The sequence below is a fragment of the Helicoverpa armigera genome, chromosome 30 (genome assembly GCF_030705265.1).
Source record: "Helicoverpa armigera isolate CAAS_96S chromosome 30, ASM3070526v1, whole genome shotgun sequence".
Taxonomy (NCBI): Eukaryota; Metazoa; Arthropoda; class Insecta; order Lepidoptera; family Noctuidae; genus Helicoverpa; species Helicoverpa armigera.
Window position 1 is genome coordinate 5,734,912 of NC_087149.1, and position 23,720 is coordinate 5,758,631.

The following is a 23,720-nucleotide window of genomic DNA, read 5'->3' on the forward strand; positions in this document are numbered from 1 at the left end:
ACTTACGTACTTCGATTTATAATTATTTTTAATGGTTTATTGTACTCTGCAACTTTCTAATAAAGATTTTAAGACAGTTTCAAATGTTTTTTTCTCTGAAATTTATTCAGGCAAGTGTATAGGTACTGACAAACGTTTTTGACACACATTGTCATTACAGTTTTCGCTCTATAATGTAATTTCCAAACTCGATTTTTATGACAAAAGTCCCACACTAGTCAAAATTTTAATAACTAACCAACTGATGGTTTTCGAAGAAATATAACCCTTTTCACCTTTGGGAAACCAAACCAGACAAGTTGACGCCAATAAACGTCAGAACAATAATCTGACAGTACTAGGAACACATACATTACAAGAGTATCCCGAGAGCTCTTGACAGTTGCCTTGTTTAATTACCATTCAGTAAGCAAACTCCAAACACGCGGGATAGCAATTACAACTCGTATTAATTAAGTCCCTTGATTGTGTTACGATATTTATACGTTTTACTGGAAAAACAGATCGTGCAGGATTCACACGCGACTGACGTATAACAATGGATGGAGAAAAAATGTTGCAAAAACTTGTAAGGTCAAGAGTGAGGCTGTTCGTTGTTATGCTAGCCTAGTACTTGCTCTCGAGTTATGTTATGATCACATAAGTTGTGTAATGCTTAGCAAGCCTCTTTAATCCTAAACAGTATCATTTGAAATGATAGCAGAAATATGAGCATGAAGTGTGAGGTTGTTATATTGTTATGCGAGCCTGGTAGCTGATGGATGGCGCACCAGTTTGTCAGCAAGCTGAGCTGGTATAAACTTCAGGAAGAAACATGGCTTCAGTAAATAAACGCTAGCTGGTTAATTAATTAATTAAGCTTTGCATACAACAAGTCTTGTAATTTGTACTTACAGCAAAATTTTCCACAGCATTGAGACAAGACAATAGAATTCTTCAAAAGACTCTCCCACTCTATTAAAAAAAAACATAAAATATTTCCAGTATTCTATGAAAAGAAACAAGCCTTTTTACTAACGGATGGTAGTATTTTTGACATAAACCTCTTTGGGCCCGCCCATTCGCAATCTATCTAACTGTTGATTTCTTTAATGTCAATATTGAATATTGAAATGATATTGAAAACAATTTGAAACTTTAAACGAAAAAAGTCACTTTCCTTAAGCCGAAGGAATCAATTCTTGTGTACAGTGGCTGGCTGGACTATCTGTCCAAAGCTCTAAGCTAGATACATCAAACTATTAAAACCGGTTCGACCATAAAAATAACAACGAAACAAGTTACCACAATCACTTTCTTACAACTAAGATAAGTTAATACGATGTTAACTATCAGATAAACAGTAAAGCACGCGTGAACATCACAATAAAGTGTTGAAATTATGTAAATGTGATACTTTCTGTTTCTAGTTCACGCGCCGTGCCGGCTACTAGGTGCTAACTAATGTGAAGCCGACGTACAGTTTAGCAGGCTGATTTATAATGAGGCAATATGATTTATTACGCATTTTTAACTAATATTTCATACATGGTTCGGAAATTCTTCATGGAAAGCTACAACTTGGTAATTTTGAATCAAAAATTTTAGTCTAATTTGACAAATAGTATTGTAAATTGTAACGAAAGACTTTATTTAGCCTGCCCATTTGCAAAATAAAATGATTTCTTTAAAATCTTTTTGGCTGAAAACTATGAAAATGTGTGAATATCTGAAATCGGGGATTCGGATGTATGCGCAACTTATTTTTTTAATTTTCTCAGTGGAGAATAGTTTCTTCTACAACTAAAGTACCAGGCGTCCATAAGTCCGAACAATAAGTTTTCAATCTCAATACTTCAGTATCGACTGACCAAACGGTTATTTGACCTACATGGAGAAATAAGAGCAAAATATACTGCCGCTATAAATTGTAGGCTCTACGCTATCAGGTTGCCTTGTTATTTTATGAACTAGTTTCATTTTGCGGGTTTGTTCGCACTTATTATAAAACTTTTACGAAGAAAGTACAAGACTTACATACCATTTCCCGGCTTACGATCACTTCGGAGGCTCGTAAAAGGAAAAACAAAACAAATAAGCATTACTTCCTGGGTGGTCCTGTTATCCTGGTACCACTGGAGCGCGATCGAACATTAAATTAGGGTCATGATTTGTTCTTACTAATTGGCAAATAAGCAAGATCATAATACAAGGTTTATTTATTTTAACGGTAAATAGATTTATGTTCCGACTAGACGTTTTTCTGCCTGATTAACTGCGAGATGCATCTGGGGAGTCATTATTATATTCCGTGGTAAATTACCCATTAAATGGTGTTCTAAAATAGCACCCAACAAGAATTTCAATCTCCTATGAACTTCGCTTGCAATTGAAAACAAGAAAATGATTGTAAGTCTTTCGGCTTCCATGAGACGACTTACAAAGTCACAAACAGCGCTTTTACCAATGTTTTGTTGAGTAAATCAATGCTAGCCTATGCGTCTCTATACTTTCTGTATAGCATCCTAACGGCATTAGTTCGGTAGTTGTCGAACGTCGATGCAGACTGGCTTTTGTGCTCAAATTATTAGTTGAGTTTCTATACAAATGCATTCTCTGCACTTGTACCATGTTATTTCAATTTCAACGTTACCGAGTCCAATATGTAATATCATCGTCAGGCTTTTTATAGTCCCACTGCTGGGCACAGGCGACTTCTCACACAGAGAAGGATTGAGCGTTAGTCACCACGTGCGAGAGATACGGGTTGGTGATTTTAGACTTTATAGTCCAAGTTTCCTCGAGATGTTTTCCTTCACCTATAACCTACCTAGATTCAGTATAATCTTCTAATCTAATGTACACGACTATTATGCAAATAAACAAAACATCAAAAATGTATTGAAATTGTTCAAGAATAAGCTACTGCAAGCGACCTTCACGTCACTACCGTGAACTCCTCAATAATTCATATAGAGCGATCGACCCGCACTCGCGACTTTCAGTACCACGCGCTTATGATCTCCTGGTACATATACTTAAAGTTATTTAGCAAATACCCGTTGTTGTGTTCCTGGTAACTGACGTAAAAGCTACCAGGGAGAAACGTATAACGATCTAACCTCCTCTGAGTTATAAAGTCCTAGTACTTGAATTGTATCTGCTCCTGTTAGTTTTAATCATTAGCCTAGGCTTTTCCTCTACTGTAAATAAAAACTGTCATTACTGGTTGAATTCGGTTCAAAATAATTTTATTGAATTATTAATGTACACACTATACATATATATGTTACTGGCCGAACCCGATTTTAGGACAAACCAGTTTTGTCTAGGCTCAACTAGTTCTTCCTATAAGCGTTAGGATTAACTAGTATAGCCTAGTCCAAACTAATTTGTCCTAAGCCCGATAGGACGGACCAGTTTAGGCTAGGCAAAACTAGTTGATCCTGATATAAGTACCTACGCACACTCTAGGATAAACTGGTATAGCCTAGTCAAAACATATACATATCTAAAAGTCTAAATAAATAGATGAACTAAATAAACTCTCTTCTTCTTTGTTTTCTTTTCATGACAGACACTACACATACTTATCATTTCTTTAGTGATATTGGCATATTTTTTTGATGTTTCGGCTAACATCCTGTCACGACCATCATGGCCGACCGCCACATGAGCTGCGTCAATCACATCATAAAGTTCATCAGATGGAAGATAGTATTTAATATTACCTTCACTCCGTGCAATCAGTTTTTTCACGTCCCCAATTTCTAACACAGCAAATCGTTTCAGTCTCCTTTTTCAGATTGTTCTGCATCTTCAACTTGTTCAATGAGTTCTAAATATTGCTCTGACGTTAATACATTATAATGAGAAGACTTTTCACTTTCATTAGATCAGAGTGTGCGTATTGATATTAGGATCAACTAGTTTGCCTAGCCTAAACTGGTCCGTCCTATCGGGCTTAGGACAAATTAGTTTGGACTAGGCTGTACTAGTTAATCCTAACGCTTATAGGAAGATCTAGTTGAGCCTAGGCAAAACTGGTTTGTCCTAAAATCGGGTTCGGCCGGTAACATATACAAACTTAAGCTACTTATCTTTATACAAAACTAAAAATAAAATACTATATACAAAATGTATATAAACATAAAACATAATATAAAAGAGCATCGATCAGGCGTCGAAGTATTCCTCCGCATCACTGTCCTCCGGAAACGTGCCCAGAAGACTGGCTGCATTGCCACGTTGAATGGCAATGCTAATTCTTTGTCCAAAGAATAAGCCAGCCCTCTGGTCACGCGAAGCGTCGACAAGGCTTTTCGCGATGTCCTTGTAAAGTAACCGCGAACTCGGGCCCCACGGTCCGAGCGTTTCGACCCCAAACGGCTCAAAACTATAATTTCCAATAAGGTTATTATATTTGCGCCGTTTGGTGGTCTCTGCAGAAGCTGCAGCCGCCCCAGCACAGACTGCCGTGCTAGGAAGATGTGATGGCGCCAGGGTGTCGACGCATGTTGCGTCCCACACCAAGGGCCTACCCAACTTCCATGGCAACAACGTCATACCATCTGGCCTCTTTCCATCGTCACGTACCAGTCCATTAGGCTCTAAAACAGCTGGTACGCCGGCGGTGGAAAGAGCACGACGGATAATGTCGTTAATGCTGGCATGCCGTGCAATACGACCAGCACTTCTGCAGCACGACAGACCATGGTGCCCGAGGCTGTCGTTCAAAATAATTATAGTACGTACAATTTTTATAGAAAATTATTAATTTGTGTGGCGTCGAGATTGGCAAGAGACGGATCGTAAACATCGAGACAGTCTGGGCGCGTTCCAACTGATCCGGCAGATATCCGCCGGATATCGCGCCGTGACGCCCGCCAGCCGGGGCCGTTTGCACTGCCCAGTAAATAGGTTGAGACCAAATCATAACCACGTCCCTTAGACAATAAAATCATAGATATCGTTAAACTGTCGGTACTGGGTTACAAAGGCAAGAAAGTCTGACAACCAGTCTTAGTTGAGGAGGTCAGATAAGCAGTCATTCTATATAAAACACTGGTTCTCAGCTTTATGAGGTCATTCTGGAAACCGACCCCATAATTTTGGGAAAGAGCTGGGCATATAAGATGATGGTGATTTTCCAAACGATTGATGTTTTCCCGGTACTGTCAGTGGGATTACTAGGAGCGCATGAATGCAAATGGTCAGCTGAAGTGTCGGCCACCACGTGCAGCCCTGACCTATTTATATGTGAGACACGCTGCCTGTCACACCGAACCGAGCTAGCGAAAGTTTGCATGATTAGATTAATCATTATTGTGTTGCTTGCGACTTACTCATCTTACGAATCATATAATTATTTCGTTACGGCACTTTAAAATAAAATTTCAGGCTTAATATCACAGCTAGATCGTGTGAGCTCAATCCAAAACAATTAGCCACACCTACTATGGAGTGTCATTTACCAACGAGCCGTACTCTCGATTTAACTAGACGCTTCATTTGTTTATTTTTTTTTATTTACTTAATTCGTAGATTTATATCATTAGCCCATTGCCGTCCACTGTTCGCCAATCAAACCGACCCGATTTTGTACAATTTACATAATTATGGAGCAATTCTCTAGCTCAAACATATTCCTAGCTACAGTTCGGTGTGACGGACAGTCTCTATTTACTGCGCATAAAGAGGATCTGTCGTCCGTCGCGGTTTGTCTCGTGTTACACGTCGGTCTGCACTCTTCTTGCTAAGCATTACATTGTTTGTAGGCATTATATTTGCGTTTAATAGGCTCTCTAGTTTGTATTTATGTCGCCCTAGTACTAATGATTTTCTATATTACAAAAAAATATTCATATGTAGCTTTACAGCTTTAGCTTTGTTACATATTTTCAGGCACTTACTTAGTGGACGATTTCAATGTTAAATAGACTAGTAGTTTAGATTATGTAAGTGACTAATAAGTGTGTAAGTAAAGGACCAAGACAAAGCCTACCTAAATTACTCAATTATTTATCCGGCTACGGAAAGAAGTTCCCTCGGGACGCAAGTGAAACCGCGGGAAAACAGATAGTCAATTACAAACATAAATGACGTGATTATCATTACACCTACAGTCAGTATGGAAAATCGTAAAAGTCAGCATTGAATCGCAATTGCATACTAATGAACAGAATGATAAAAGCCACGTGTTCGCTTCCTAGAACAAAAACAATCATTATTAAACAAATTATATCGAGATCAAGTTCATTAGGGAGTTCATATTAATAAAAACGCCCGCGCGGTTTACATTACGCGCTGTACAAATAATCGTGGCGTGTGTTTACGTAGCTAGCCATCAATGTAAACAATATACTATTGATGACTGGGTTTCTTAAAGATTGCTGGCGTATAACGCATTTTTGTATAGTTAGTGGTCGATATGTAGTGATGGATGAGAGTAATCATCATCAATTATTCGCCTAGCCTTTTCCCAACTATGTTGGAGTCGGCTTCCAGTCTAATTAGATGCATAATAGATAAATAATTAGATGCAGCTGAGTACCAATGTGCCACATGGAGCGACTGCCTATCTGACCTCCTCAACCCAGTTCACCCGAGCAACCCGATATCTCTAAGTAAGATGCACACCCATCCATGAACTTACCACCGTTGCTTAACCTGAACGATATACAAACGAGTTCCTACTGTAATCTATACTTCTTTGATTTTAGTTTTCGCATCAAAGAATGAAGATTTATTTCCCTAGCCTCTGGGCAGAACACTTGCAAACAAGTTTATATCCAGGTTATCATAATTTCCATTAAAGTTAGCGCCGGCTCGGTTACCTCTTCCCGACTTCTGTAGCCCTGGTACAACTTTGATTACATTTTTACTTCGAGAAGTTAAATAGTTATTTTAAGAAAAGTCATTATTGAAGAATGTCGGTTGTACATCATTTTAATTAAAAATTCTACTGTAATTAATGACTATAGCTAATTTTCACATATATCATGCCTTACTACACACATTAGTACTTAGTACATTCATTATTTTTGTCACTTCTTAATAGGCAAAAGGCGATCAGCCTAGTGCCCTTGAAAGCTCAATATGCCCCCAGCCCCACTTGACTTTATTTGCATCCAATAAACACCCGTTTTTTTCACATATCAGCAGGGTTTTATTTACATCGAAACAACATGGATGTTCTTTAAATAATAAATGTGTATGCTGATAAACGTTTCAAATAACATGACATTTCCTTTTCTTTGCAAGTGTATTCATAGATATGGTGTCCCTATCGCATCCGACCTGCCGCCACGCACCGACACAATCACAGAACATCTCACGTTGGTGTTCCGACGCACGCCTTCGACACGTAGCGCCACCGCTCCTCACGTCATACACATCTGTTCACGCACACACACCTCCCTCAACTATTCCATTGTGTGTATCTCACTCACACAGGCACAACAAACAGGAATTCCACGTCAAGAATGAAAGGGACGCCGATACCTGTTGGGCGTCCCCCAGGGAACGATTCTTGGGACACTTTATTCTCGTTTTATACATTGTAAAAGTTTGAAAGGGTTGTTTTGGCAAAGCATTTGTTTTGTCGAGTTGTTACTTTTTCTTATTGTCTGCGGGATTGGGAGTCCTCATTCTGGGCTAATTAATTTCGACAACAAAAGAGTTTTCGGAGTAATTGGGAGGTTTTTTGTAGGTCACGCTTTTTGTGACAACACTTAATTATTGTTCTGTGTTTTGAGAGGAAAATTTGTCGCGTTAAGAGCCGGCGCTACAGAAAGTACGGACTGGATTTTGCTACGGAATTTTACATGAAATGTAGAGTTAGATTCATAAGCAACAAAATCCCTGAGCTATTCGGTCGTGGGATATTATTTGTGGACCAAAGTTATAAAATCATATTATCTCTATCTCTGAACAACTTTATGATAGTACTATTTTACCAACCAAGGCAATTGTCTACCTTCTATTAAAGATTTTACCCGTACAAATGATGTGTTTCCATTGAATCCGATCACACAGACATTAAGAGAGCACATTCCAGCACTGAATGCATGTTTACAATTGCCGTGACGTCATCACCCGCGATCAGCGACGACTTGCCACAAATAAATAAACGACTGACACGTCGGAATCCGACGGTGTCATAACATACTCAACGTCAAGAGTTCAAGTTATCATTAAAGAATTGGTTTGATGAAGAAAATCATTATCTTCTTCTTGCAAATCGAATCTATCTGAGATGTCTGATATGGTAAGTTAATTGGAGAAGTCAGAGTAATAAATGACAGTCATTTCGCATAAGCCTAAATCCCAATTTCATTGCTATTTCAACTGCCGAATTTATAATGGTCAATCGATTTTCCAAAACAGTGGTCAGTAAAAAATCCCTAACCGTTTCAAATGAGCATAATGATGTCTTTAAATTAACATAAATAACATCAGTTGGTACCAGGGCCGCAAACAATGCAGGATCTACCCGATGTCGGGAACACGACACCTGCGCTGTTGCCGCTGCGTGCGCGCTTCGGAGCGGCAACCGCGCGCAGGTGAGGGGCGCGCGCCCCACTGACGTACAATGTTCCTTCATCAACAGGGGTTGGTCATTTAATTATATGCCTCCTTTTTGTTCTGCTGACGCGTGCTTACTTTTTGCAAAGCTGTCAAGTTGATTTTTGTGACCTACACTTCAATTACAGTGTTTGAAGTCTTACTTTTAGTGTTTTATCACAAGCTGATATTGAAATTATTTTAACCGAATCTCGGCCACTAGTTCTAAATGAAATTATTTAAGTAGATCAATCAGGAACTACTATTAGACATGTCTAGTTGATTGAACACCACTTCTTAGATCTGAAGCCCTGGTACCGCCTCCTTCAATTTGACGAATGTGTTCGCCAAAATAATCGTAAGTTACATGATCTAAATCCAATTTGATTTATTACAAGTTATTAATAATGTAATTTTAAATAACATTTGTTTGGACCGGACTTCGACCTCGGGACTACAGTATCGAGTTACTAACCACTGCGGCACAAGGCTACACAAATTATGATATTTCATTGACATGAGCTGAGCTTTATATAAATAAACTGAATTGTACGGAGTTTGAAATTAAAATATTTATTTTCATCTTGGGCCAACTGGCATCGGGGAATTTTTACGTTAATTTGGTTGCCGTATTTATTTTCATCATTTCATCAATTCTGTCTACCCAATTTCAGCTGAATACTAGACTTTTAGTCACCGAAACGCATGCCCACGGTTTTAAACTATGACGACTAGTGTTTAACGTAGTCTATCAGAAAATCTACGAAATTACTGATCAGATTTTGACAATAAAATTACTACATGTATTGTAAATTATTTTTGCCACTATACGCCTGTGTCTACGTAAAAATTACACAGCAATATGAATGCTATCGTAGTATAAAAATCTACAGGTTTTTTAGTGGCAATATTTACCTTGAACCCAGCAGCCCGAGGCGACGACTCGATTATAAAGCACTCACTTTGCTCGCGGCGATGTCTGAGTTTTTTATGCACATAATACAACCAAAGCAAGGATTTTTTTAGTAGATGCAGAGACATATGTATGTACAAACATCACATCTTTGAACATCATCTGCCGAGCCTTTTCCTAACTATGTTGGGGTCGGCTTCCATTCTAACTGGATGCAGCTGAGTACCAGTGTTTTACAAGGAGCGACTGCCTATCTGACCTCCTCAACCCAGTTACCCGGACAACCCCTTGGTAAGACTAACTTTTCTTCAACTATACAAGATATTCAACCAATCAAATAGACAGTGTATGCTAAGTAAGACTAACGAGTGATTCCGAGAATCGATTACAATCGGTTAGTACTCGATTGGGTAATTACCGAGCGCTTTGTGCTCGTACACGTGTTGTGTTGAACGTACCAGGGTAGCATGAGTGTCGAGGAAGTCGGGTTGAGATAATAGTGGAACACGATAAGAACCTAAAAGGGACCTATTTTGGTGTCGTTTGGAGACGAAGAAAGAAAAACCGTTAGGAATAGAATGCGTTTTAAGCAAATAAATATACCCTCAAAATACCTTATTTAGTAGTTCCAGCAAATCTATGCAAAACTGACTGCCAAGCAAAGATCCTACTCCTACTTTTAATCCAATGAATTTGTGATGAAAAAGTGTGTAAGAGTGCAACTGTTAAAGTACCTAGTTCAACTTTAAAATATTGTTTTCATTTCTTAAGGAACTAGATCTCTCTTCAATAATTGAAATTCAAAGAATAGCCATCTACATAGTTCAATTAACCTTACATCGACTATAGCAAGGAACTTAATTCCGATTCTAATAGACTCGGCCAACGATAATTAAAAATAGAGCGACACAATAGACTTGACTTTCTATCGATAACGGAAGGCGCTACGAAAGTATACCTACGTATGTTTATGCTCGCCTAGTACACACGTTTGTGATGCATAGCAAAAAGATACTGTTGCCTTAGTAGATTTACTACTTGAAAGTTATTGTGTATTTTCTTATGTTTTAGGACAATTATTATAATTAATATTAAAGCCATGTATTCACTGAGAAACAATTGTTTATAAACACTGTTTCAGAAACAATATCTACGTGTTTCTAATAATTATATATTATATGTAATACATATAATACATATATATTACATATAATAATTATATATTATATGTATTAATTATATATATTATATGAGTAATTATATATAATATAATTGATATAATTTTGTTTCTGTGGATGATGTGGACAGCAGAGTTTCCGAAACATTGTTGCTGTAAACATCTACGTGATGTTTCAGAAACTGTGTATCTGAAAGATTGTTTCCCAGTGAATACATGGCTTTAGAAGTTTAGTATACTTTTCACACATTTGTTATCTAAAGTGGTCTATCTTCTTCTTCCGGTCCTCTTCCAAATTTTATTTGAGGTGAACGAAGATAAATTTCGCTTCTATTCCTCAGTCCGTCGTCATAACTCTTTCACATACATTTTCTTTCTTTCCCTTCTTATTCATGTTCTCTTTCAAAGACTCTTACATTTTTTTTTCACCATCCGCTATCAAACCTAACTAAATTGATTAGGATCTATCAATGCTATAAGTTTAGAAGTCAAAGACAAGGAAAAATTAAAAGAGACGATTTGTTACAAGGTATTTTTTTGCTTCTAAGAAGACGACCGGTTAGTCACAACGCGACATTCAATTCTGTCACATATCTTGCTCATACAAAAACTTAAAAAGTACAAAGAAACATCGAACATGGCGAACTGATCTAGATTTCCTCTCGAGGAAAGTGTATTTTTTCACCAACAAAACGAATTCGCAAATCGATACTTTCTAATACCGTCACCGCGCTGCTCCAGTCATATTGTGATTAGATTCAACCTGCTTGCAACCTCTGAAAGCCTGGTAAGTTAATAGAAATGTAGGTATTCAGTTTTTTTTTCTTATGAAGATATTACGCTATAAATAGAATTGGTACATAAACTATTTCCAATTTTGTAAAAACTATTTTTTTAAATGGCAGGATTAGTGACCAAAATGTTCGTTTAGACTGATTTCACTTGAACATTTAATACAAATTATGCCACTGAAACGGACTCTGAATGTTCTTCTTATAATAAGGAAAATCCCAAAAGTGTTACCCAAATTACAAATATTTTGAGTTATACAACACAAAATAATTAAGGCTAACTAAACATTTATCCTACTCATCATGATAATAAAATTAAGTGATTTATTCAGATATAATCGTCTCATTTCAGACTCACGACTGACCAGAGAGTCGACCAGCCAACTACATAATTCGATTGTTCCCAAAACCAACTCGACACTCGATGCATAAAAGATAGGATAAACCGGAGCGATTCTAAAAAGATAACTTGTATCTTTTCTAAATATAAACAGGGTCGATGTGAGGCTTCGCTTCTCAATGGTCGAAAATTCACTGTTACTGACCAGACGTGGATAATTTCGACCTGTTTGCAGACTGAATGTTATGACTATTTTGGATTCCTTGTAATTTATTAAAATGGCTACAGCCCCACGGGGGTCGATCGTTCGGGTGAAGCAACGCTTGATTGCTTCGTGGATGGGTGTCCATTTTGTGATGACGTTTGGAGTTTCGGAAGACACATCAGAAGCCAGAAAGTGTGTAAGCTAGTCTGACTAAGGGGTATCGGGATGTCCAGGTTACTGGGTTGAGGAGACAAGATAGGCACTCGCTCTAGGTAACACATTGGTCCACTGCTGCATGCTGTCTATATGACTGACATTTGAATATCAATTTCTTAATTTAAAATAGTGTTAAGTTATAAATAATTGTGTAAGAATTTATGTAAATGGTCTTGTGATGACTCACTATTCCACCTGGCCAGTCCGTGCATGTGTGCGAATTATCGTCATAACTCTTATCATTTGATTAGCAATTAGCATCTCCCTGTGAACTTCTCTTATGTAGCCTACTTTATTTGTAGTAATCTAACGGGTATTTTACCCGACTGGCGAAATGTAGGTAGAGGTATGATTTCTTATTTATGCTATAATTTTACTAAAATAAGTCGGTCTGTAGGGCAGTATTTTTACTGTCATTTATACATTTGTATTAAAATGGAAAACGATAAAAGTTGTTTAAAAAAAATTCTGCTTTATTCACATAGTTCCCTACCTATCTATTTACAGGTACATTACATACAATGAACCTTGTTGAGCAAGCACAAATATTCACGTAAACAACAATATGCAATTACATTATTAATTATTATAGTAATCATTATATTAGAAAGTCACTGGTGATTCATTTAATAGTAGGAAGGTATGTTAAAATACATTTCATACTGTCTGCTAAAATCATCTATCTATCGTAAAAAATACGAGATAAATGATTTTCCGTACAAAAGATGTCGCCATATTACTTTTTCTTTGTCCGCCATAACGGGAAAGAAAATATCTTTACTTAAGATGTTATTTATACCTACGTACAGCAGAATTCATTTATTTTTTATACGTTTTGAGTGAACACAAGAGCGTGTGTATCGGGAAAACATAATATTTGGCAGCCTTCGGGAATGTGTACTCAAACGTGAGCGGCAAGCTAATGCATGCATTTTGATGCACTCGTGACAACGAGTAAACCATTGTCTTGTAAACTGCTAAATCTTATGACGCCCTGGTATTAAGGACGTCTGCTTATTTATAGGCAAAAGAGTAAGTATGGTGTTACCGAGAAACTGGGTGCTAGAAGGTCAAAAAAAATAAAATAAATACTACTTGGTATTCAAGTTAAAATTGGCTTAAATAGAAGTCAACAGGGAAACGGCTAGGCAAATTGCAATTCTTCTAGCATAAAAAAGAATGAGTACTAGGCTGTCATAAATCTAAAGAAGTTTAAGATCCTTAATGTTGGTCTTCTCTCTGCTAATGGAGCCGTCTATCTTTCTTCCATTAAGACTGGCATAAATCATTTATTCTGCCAAAATAGTGGTCAGTTTTAGTGTAAAACCATTAATTATATTTCTATTAGCAGGTTTTCTATGAAAATACGTTCATAGCTCATTCAGCAGATGCGTGACAATGAATTGGCACTGACCAGCGGGTTACGGGAATTGTTCCTATTTTACTGCTTTCAGATCTCTTAGTTACGTATGTTATCCTGGTAGCATTTATTTGCCTTGGATAGTATTAAATAATTATTAATAGAAAATATACATTTCCCCTTTTTTGACAGCTCTCTTTTTTGACGGTCTTCGTCAATTTAGGGCTTATCTAATTAAATTTAAACAGTCCCTGGACTAAATAAATATCTTGAAAGATCCATTTGCAACTTTAGATACCTATCTCATAAACTTTCAGGCTATCTCGTAAGTACCTCTGAATTGATCATTCGGAATAAGCACAAATATCATAATAGCCTTTGGACCACTTGTTTATGTGTGTGTGAACATACACACGATATGGAAAGACATTTCAGAAGGTTTACTTCTATCAAAATGTCATCGAAATGATAATATTATTATGCGTCACTTTTGTGGGTTTTTGTGGTGAGAAGTAAGTAAATCGGATGACCAACCTCAGAGGGTATTTTGTTAAGGAGGTCAGGTAGACAGTCGCTACATACTCAGCTGTATTCGGATAGAATTACACCAACACAGCTGCTAAAAGGCTAGGCGGATGATGAAGATGAACTGTTTCTGTTACAGGACGATACAAAAGTTACAGTATGGAGAACGAATGTTAAACTTGGGCTATATTGAAAGAAATATATTCTTCTTACTATTTCATTCGTCTGTACCTTATGTTTATTTAATCGGTAATTCTGGTGTGCCTGCGGCGTGGTCTATTTCGGTGGGCACAAATTAGTGAGTTTGTATTGATTCGAGCGGCCACTCCGATTCACCTACATTACGCCGCTGCTCGCCTGGTAGCTAGCCACAACTCATATTATGTACTAAGTGCTTTTATTTAGGACATTGGGGAATTTCCAAATAAAAGTTACTTTAGATAGGTTGAAAATTAAGTGGGAAAGTGGTTTAATTTATTTCTAACTAGCTGATCCCGCGAATTTCGTTCGTTTAAACCTTCCCTGGACCTCTACAAACATTTTAAAACCAAAATCAGCTCAATCGGCCCAGCCGTTCTCGAGTTGTAAATTTTATTTTTTCTTGGTGTACAATAAAGCATAATCTAAACTAACGAACAACAATTCATTTTTATTAATATAGATAGAATACAATTTTGGCAACAATAGCCATGCTCTGTAGAAAAAACTTAAGAGATCTGTCGTTATTGCAATCGAAGTTCATGACAAGACGTTTGACATAATATGTATATGTCGGGCATGTCATCTATCCGAGTGAGTTTCATAACTGATTATTCTCGTTTGGCTGACGGTGAATATTTGCACAGGCATAACCAAGTGGCCAAGACCATCCACCAGCAGCTTGCTCTGCAATACAAACTTGTAGATCTTGAGGTACCGTACTAATGAAAGCATCCGACCCAGTTCTCGAAAAATCTATCATCAGTGACAGGACTATTGTAGCCAATAAGCCTGATATAGTGGTGATAGATCGAATAGCTGACTGGACGATGATAGTCGATATCTCCTTAAAGAATGAAGTATCTCAACTTGATGATCACGTTGTCGCCATATGGAATGTCGATTCGGCTATCGTCTATCAAAATTAAGAAAGAAAGTAGCACGTTAAGTGGCTGGGTCAAGGGATTGATTCAGAAGGAGGTACTCTTTGAAATAGCTTTTACGTGTATGTAGCAGATAATTATGTGAAATGGCAATAAAAATTATTAGTCCCTCACATTTGCTGTGATTTGCAGAATAAGTCCTACATAACATATTTTTTGCATCAAATGGTGTTAAGATTAGAAAGCAACATCAGTAAGAAGTCTCAGCAAGCAGCTCCTTCGGAATCCTGTGGCCCTAGTAGTCGAGTATCAGTAAATAAAGCCAGTCGTAAACGCAGATCCGATGTCGGTTTACGAGCAGCCCGCGCGGTTTTATGCTCTCCTGATATGTTGGGGAGGTAAGCGAATTATCGAAGGATTTATTTTCGTTACTTGAGGCGAAATAAAAAATCATCAGGTACCTATTTTTTTGGATTATAGGGCAATTCCGAATTCTAGTCCTAAATTCGCAGTCATATCTCAATTTTTTTTAATTTTGATACTGTGTTTCGTATGTGTTTCAAGGTTTCACGTTAATAGTTATTTGTTATACAAGAGTGCAAAGTTGCTTTTTAACCGCGTGCTCAATTTTGATGACCGAGCAAGCGAAGGATTAGGGTATTACATGCATTTTTGAAATATATCTCAAATAAATTCTTTAGTCTTAATATATCTCTAAAAAATTAAAAATATTTTTTTTTCTCACGTTATGTACGAATATAAATTAATTGTTTTATCATAATTTCAAATTTCGCGCGTATTTCGCGAAAACGCGGCACACAACGGACGCCATGATTGTTTTTTGGTCATGACGTCATTACGTTAGTGAACAAACTACAGCTGTCAGTAATACATATTTTGATATGTATTGAAAATTTTAACTGACACTTTTGTTTACTACCGTAATGGCGTCATTAGCATGGTGGCGACATTTCGTAGTGTTCAAAGACAGATAAAAAAACCTAAAAACTTTAAACTGCAATAAAAAATATATTTATGTACCTTACGAAGTGAAACTAACATTTCCCGATTGCTTTTCCTCTAAACAATCATTGTTATACACTTTTAATTTTTTTCTCATCTAGACTAAAATACCCTATTAGAATCCTGAGCGATAGCGAGGGAATCAAAAGAGCACAAGGTGAAAAATCTTTGCACTCGAGTGCAACACGTAACTTTTCATCCCACCTCATCGAGGAAATTTAAAAACAAAATGGCGCGCACATATGAGTATCAAAGTAAAAAGAAGTACCTATTAAAGTTCACTTATTTGAAAACTCAGTTTAAAAATGAAACGAGGTCAAAAATCTATGTAAAAACAATAATAAAAATTACTTAATTAATTGAATAATTACTTTAAGCAGTATTTTATTTGTTTAATATGTATTTGTTTGAAAAGTCTTATCAAGATTGTCACAAATGGAGTATTGCACACGATGTTCTAAATTCAAATCACTTTGCCGCTCTAGAGGATAAAAACGGCTTTTGCGCTCAGATATCAAAGGGTAAAACTACTCTTTCCGCGATGGTGGGATGAAAACTATTTTTCTCGGATGTCGTTGAACATCTTTAGCGGACGTCAAAATACCACGATCGATAAATGGAGATTTGCTCCTAAATAGCAATCACCAGCGCAGATATTGAAAGTAGCATAATTGAACCGCTGTTTCTCATTAATGAAACTACTGTTAGTAGCAGAAAGTAAGCCTTGTGTTTTATCGCCTTACTAAATAACCATATCTATAATAGGTTCTTGCTCTAAGGCAGTGCTCAGTACCATTCATATTTTGAGACTTCAAATCCCTCTCCACGTGACTCACGGATTTATTGACATAACGCGATCATTCTTTATTGTAAATCGGATTAACACAAAAGCCTGCTTTTCTTAGCATGACGCAATATCAATACTCAGTCCTATATTTTGAAGAACAATCATTCATCTGACTCGGGGCGACCGTTGTTTACGAAACTATATTTTGTCCTTTCTCTATTGTTTGCGCTACCGATGCACTCTAGGACGCTTATGATGCCCTGGTATCTTAAAATATTAGCTGACCGAAGTTTGGTCACTTATCTGAACGATAACTTACTTATCGCCAAAATTTGGCTAACTTCAGACAGTTCGGAGGCGCAAAGTTATTTGACGGGAACCCTGTCTTTTCGGTTTTACGATTAACTGCTTTCTACAATATGTCAATCCGCTGTTTTACGATTAAGGATTGATATTTGACATAATTGATTTGGAGCTAATGTCCAAATTCAATCTCTGATCTACAATAATGGATAAGTTAAATATATTATTGAATTGATCCTACCAGTTAATACTACAAAATGTTTGCTGGGGAGTTTGTTCCACCACTTCTTCTTCCCAGCAAAAACATATAGGAAGTGGTGAAGGGCAGGCGTTTTGGGGGCTGTCTTCAAATTCAAAAAGTACTGATTTTCAGCCTACTTTCATTAAATGACTTTTTATCTTTGTAAAGGCATGTAAAATAGATACGATTTACGTAGTAACCTGTGTTCTATGAACGCGAATATATTCACGCAAGTGGTTTACGCAGTGTTAATTTCTGAGAAACCTCGCTTGTAGTAAAATCATGATAGTATCGTGTTTCTACACTGCCTGCAGTCGTCATGACGATATGTAGGTATATCAGTCCGTACGTCATATGTAGTAGTTACGTTAGGTTATAATAATTAGGTAGCTACAGTTGTCAAGGCTAAAAAATACTAATTTAAAACCTTTTCCTAAGTCTGACAAAGTACCTACTATGCTAAACCGCATCAAAAAATTAAAACCGTCTCCCAAGAACACTGAAAAGCAAAAAAAAACTATTCTTAGGTGCATTGTGCAAGAAAAAAAAAGATCCCGACGAATTGAGAACCTTCTCCTTTTTGGGAAGTCGGTTAAAAAGTGTGTGACTATCGCGTTAAGGTATAAGGTATCGCGTAGGTCAAAGTGAGCGCTTCTTTTTTGGAGTCGGTTAAAAATCACTCTGATTTGTGAAGTAAAAAAATGCTAACTTGGTCCTTGGTTAAAGATCTTAATATACCTTGCTGCTCAATATCGAAAGGAGTAGAAGCCTTCTGCGAGCCCTTTGTCCTGATGACGAGGGAAACTGAGGATATTATCGTCATGTTCGAAACAGCGTACCTACATTGTTGATCATAATAAAACTAATTCAAGCACGTTTTTTGATTAGATATTGTTGTGTCGTAAGCTACGTATATTTTGTTAGTGCCTATAATTTTTCAATTTCTCGACTATTTCTGAAGGCAAATAAAAGATTTTTCCAAATGGAATGCATACATTTATGTATTCTTTTTTCGATGCTTTTCGTACTTTTAGGTGCAAATTGAATAGTTTTCTACTAACACGGTACATATGTATTTAATACTAAACGTAGTACATTTTTTGTCTAACAAAACTGTTTGCAATAGCTTCCTTATATTATGCACTCCTGGTACCTCCTGCACGGATACACACACTAGTATGCATGTGTGTGTGTGTGTGTGTGTGTGTGTGTGCTCATTGATTTATCATTAGGCAATCGCACATCGATCGATTGAATTGATCGTGCACTAGTTCAGAACCAATATAGCCGACTGAAGGAAACTGAAACTTTCCGATATTAATGTTTTATTGATAGAATATTTAGACATACAAATGGACGTAGTAATAGGTATTAAGCTAAAAGTAAACAATCTTAATAGGACTACATATATACAAAATATAGCTCTGGCACGCGACGACGGTAAGAGACCAGACGGCATGTCGTTATTCCCTTGGAAGATGGGTAGGCCTTTAGTATGGGACGCAACCTGTGTCGATACTCTTGCGCCATCACACCTTCCAAGTTCTGCGTGCTGTGCTGCTGCTGCCGCTGCGGCTGCGGAGAACCTCAAGCGGCGGAAATATAGTGGCCTTGTCGGAAACTATATTTTCGAACCGTTTGGGGTTGAAACCCTCGGGTCGTGGGGTCCGAATGCCCACATTCTATTTAAAGATCTCTCAAGGCGGCTGGTTGACGCTTCTCGTGACCAGAAGGCTGGCTATTACCTCGGACAAAGAATCAGCATGGCGATCCAACGAGGTAATGCTGCCAGCCTCTTGGGCACGCTCCCAGTTGACAGCGATGGGGACGAATTTTTTGACGCTTTTTAGTTGTTTGTTTTACTAGGATAGTTTTTGATTTTTATTGTAAATATGTATTGTAAATATCTGTGTAAATAAATAGCGCATCTCTTATTTTATAAAAAAAAAAATAGCTCAAATCAATTATGCTTTTCCTACAAAATAAATTGGCTCGTACCTACTGTCAAAAAAGTAAATAGGGTAAATCACACAGGTATCGTCAATGACAAAATGTTACCTACGCAAAATATAAATGAATCACCGCAGTTAATGACCATGTAAAAGTAAGTTATCAGATCGATATTAAATCTGAGTTTCTAAACAACAGCTGTATGTAGAGTGAAATCACTACATTTTGTGCTGTTATTCATTAAGACAAAGCAAAACAAATGAATACCTACAAATTCTTGTAATTCATCGTCGATCTTGTAAATAAACGTCCAAGATTTGAGATTTTACAAAAGGAGTTATCCGATACAAAAGGCGTCGCTTGCTCAAAGCCTTGCAAACTGTTTAATTGATGACAAGCTTACATCTCAATCCCAGCTCAGTTTTAGAATTACTTTTGGCAGCCATCGGCACTCGAGTTATTAAATACTCAGAGCGATTCATTCGGAACGACTTCAATCAAAATCGGGGCTTCTTATGTTTATTTAGTGGCCCTGACACGCTTTAACTAATGCTAAGATACATTTGGGCCACATTGCCATAGTTTTAGGGTACTGAAGTGCATTGGTAAGTGGTTGGCGTGTGTTTCAAACATAAATACCAACTGTTTCGGTCACGAGGGTCGCTGAGCAGCTCTCTCCACGGCGAGTGAGCGCCCTCCCGTCAGAACGCACACAAAGCCGACCGATTGTTAGCAAAACGAAACAATAAAAAAGTGGTTTGGACGAGGCTTTGTTTAGCCAAATGAGGGAATTGGGCTGCAGACGACGAGGGAGCCAGTTATTCCATTATACTACAACTATTATAACTCTGGGCTGATTGTAAAACCAGATATACGCGGCGTGATGGGTAAACGACCTCGCAAGGAGCGAACACCCAGATGTAATCGACGGAGGACACGGAATATTGTTGCAGGTAAGCAGATATGTTGGGAACTCTTGACGACATTGCTCTTACTCTTGCTTATCTCTACAAACAGTCTTATGGCGTAGTTTTAGTTTTGCAAAAGGTGTAATGTATGGTGTCTGTCTGTGATACTTGCATATAAGGAGTTACAAATACCCATCACAACCTCCAAAACGAAGTGTTGTTTTCAATCTGACATTGCAGTGCACGTGCAGAAATGACTAAGAATGTATGAATCGCGAACGGTGGACGCACGAAACATTGCCCAACCGCTTGGTTGTAACGATTTGCTCTGGCACAAGTAAGTTAAGCCCTGTATACTGAGCTATGCGGCGCAACAGGAAACCGCCGTGTTTACAGCGACGCGACGTGACCGACACGGCGACGACTCGGCACGCTTCCGAGAACATGCGACATCACACATCGACCCGTGCGAAACGATCTATTGACAGAAGGGTTCTGTTTGATTGCGACTCGTGTTTGACAAACTGTAAATCAAGCTTGAAGTCACAAACTTGATCGACAAATACCCACAAACTGAAGCAACAGTTTTCTCTCACGTTCTTCGTGTTTTCGCAACAAAAAGCAATCAGAATCGATTCCCGTTTCGAGTTGAACTCAGCCCTGACACGAGCGAATCGATTGTCTCGATCAGTCGGCAATTGAACGGAATTTAATACTATTTATAGTAGACGTTAGCTTCCGATGCGATTGCCTCGGATATCGAGATGGCTGGGAGACGCCATCGCTGGCATCGCCTGCCGTGGATCACTGGTGTCGGCATGCTTCACGTTAAGAGATCACTCGGAACACAATAATGGTTGGATGTGAGAAAAAAATATAGAGCGGCGACGTCGTATCGACGTTTCATTCGTCGGTCGCTGGAGCGTTACTGGACAGACGCACTGTCGCGGCTGCGGCGCGCCCGCCGTACATAACAACACTTTATAGGCATTTTTTATGGCTTCGGCAAAAACTAAGAACACTGGCACTTGAACACAACAAGCGGCGGTCGGCGCCGCGGCACACACTGCTCACCTGAGCCTCACGGGCGGCGGGATGTTGAACGCCGGGAACAGTTTCGCGTTGGGACTCTCAAACAGCATCGCGATTGTTTGTTTCACCGTGCACGCATCGTGCACCCGTCCGCGCGATGTTGCGGCCGGCCGTACACTGCCGGCGCTGCGCCGCGCCACCCCGCGCCCCTCCGCGCCCCTCCGCGCCGCGGTACCCCGCGCCCCCGTGACGTCACGCCCGGAACGCTAAGCTAGGCTTCTTCGTGTCAACCGTAGCGCCCCGTCCCTGTCGCGCGCTCCACTCGCAAGCGGGACGTAGCATGTCTTACAAAGGATATTGCGTCGATGCGTATTAGCAGCACGGGCTGGCGGCCGGCGGCAGCCCCTCCACGTAGGGCTTCGCGGATGTGGAGCGCGCCAGCTCTCCGACGAGTTTATTTATTCTCGTCTGACCTCCGCGACATTCGTGCGCGAGGCTACGAAACATGGACATGTGCAGCCTGGGGGTGGATCAGCTGAGAGCTCCCCTCGCCGTGGCGCAAGGTCGAGGGTGCCGCGCAGCGCCACCAGCGGACAACACACACAACCCTGCCACTCGATTTATTAACTACAGCAACTATCAGACAATTATTATCTTCAAACTGGATTGGTCGGGAAGCAAAAACTTTAAATGTGCAAGTCACGGCAGTGCTCGAGAAGAATAACTCCGAGTCGTAGGCGGACAAGTACCGATACTGAGACTTAAACTTCGCATAACTTTGTACAGACAGACGTATTGGCGGACTTTAGGTGCCTACAGGCGGTTACACGAAGCCGCTGTTTAATTAAACTCATCAGTTTTGGAAGTAATGAAACTCAACTGATTCAGCTCAAATTTCTCCACAGCTACATATTTTAGAGTAAAGTAATACCCAGATTATAGCCGAAGCAATGGGCTTCCCGTTGACAACACCAAACGGAAACCAACCCACTAAACCTGTATTAACGGATTAATGACCGCATCGTATTACCAAACGAAACGGAAAGTATTACTTTTGAAATTATTGACTAAACTCTATAGTTGCCCTGAGGAACGAGCCGGTTGGAACAAACTGTTCGTACCGTCCTAGACCTCTGCTGCCCTGGTGCTGTAACCGACTGCAGCAGGAAGTATCCGTGACCGTGACGCAGCGCCGCGGGCCGTCATCTGTGTAATGACGGATGATTGTTGGAACTTCACTATTTGCATGTAAACAACGCTGTAATAGCTCAGAGGTTATTGTGACGCGCGTGAGAACCAACGACAATAACCAAGCTATGAGGAATATGTCAATGACACCTGTATGGTTTTCGCAAATTATCATTTATTTCTTATATATTTTTTAATGATTTTAACTGAAATTATTTTTTGATTGTGTGACAACTGACGAGATTAGGTGTTGTCACCCTATTAATGTTTTTGAAGATTTTTATATTGAAATTCTATTTGTAATTAAATACGAATTTTAATAAAAACAAAAATAAATTTTACAATATACAAACAATAATAGAGATATTGCTTTAGGCTAAAACTATTTCACGCGGGCGCTCTAGTCGAACGGACGCGGCCGAATCCTAATACTTATTGAATTATTTTTACTACTTCTTTGGCTTAACAGCCCCTCCCCCCCCCCTCGATTTTATCCCTATTAAACTCCACTTGAATTTATTAGGTTATCTGTAGTTTCGTATATGCACTGAACCATAATACCCAAATGTATGTATGTATCACATTGTACACAGTATATCGTAGAGGAACCAATTAAATAGCAATTAGCTGCCGCTGCGCGTGCATTACTTTAATATTCAAATACATACACACATACGAACATTTTGCGTGTGTTTACATTTGCAATATTAATGTCCGGTTTTCTTAAAACAGCTGTTTACTTTGAAAATGAAAAACATCCTGCTAATATTATAAATGCGAAAGTCCATTTGTTAGCTACGCTTTCACGCAGAAACTTTGTACACATATTCTTAGTGCTACTAAAATAAACATAGCTAGGATACTTTTTATCCCGATCACTAGGGGTCGAACCACGCGGACGAAGTCGCGGGAATAAGCTAGTTCTTAAAACAATTGTTTTAAGAACGCTGACGTTTATGTTGTCTATGCACTTAGGAATAACTTTACTCGGTGAGGTGGATCCGTGGATGGGTGACCTGCATCTCATTTTAGAATATCCTTACAAATCCGAATGTGACCTTATTTGTTTGTAACGCTTTCTCGCTAAAACTGCTGAACCAATCTAAATGAAATTCGGCGTAGATAGATGGACGGA

At 38.6% G+C, this 23,720-nt stretch overlaps 1 protein-coding gene across 2 annotated transcripts in view; it reads right to left on the bottom strand.

The window, feature by feature from the left end:
• LOC110380866 (RNA-binding protein Musashi homolog 2) overlaps nt 1–21,595 on the bottom strand; it is a 126,661-nt gene extending 105,066 nt beyond the window's left edge. Inside the window, exon 1 of one of the 2 annotated variants that reach the window (XM_049852024.2) lies at nt 21,440–21,595. In XM_049852024.2, the coding sequence (XP_049707981.1) occupies nt 21,440–21,507 (68 nt within the window). In that variant the 5' untranslated portion in view covers nt 21,508–21,595. The remainder of the gene's footprint in view (nt 1–21,439) is intronic. The other variant, XM_049852023.2, reaches the window with a different exon arrangement.
• Nucleotides 21,596–23,720: the final 2,125 nt, after the last annotated feature.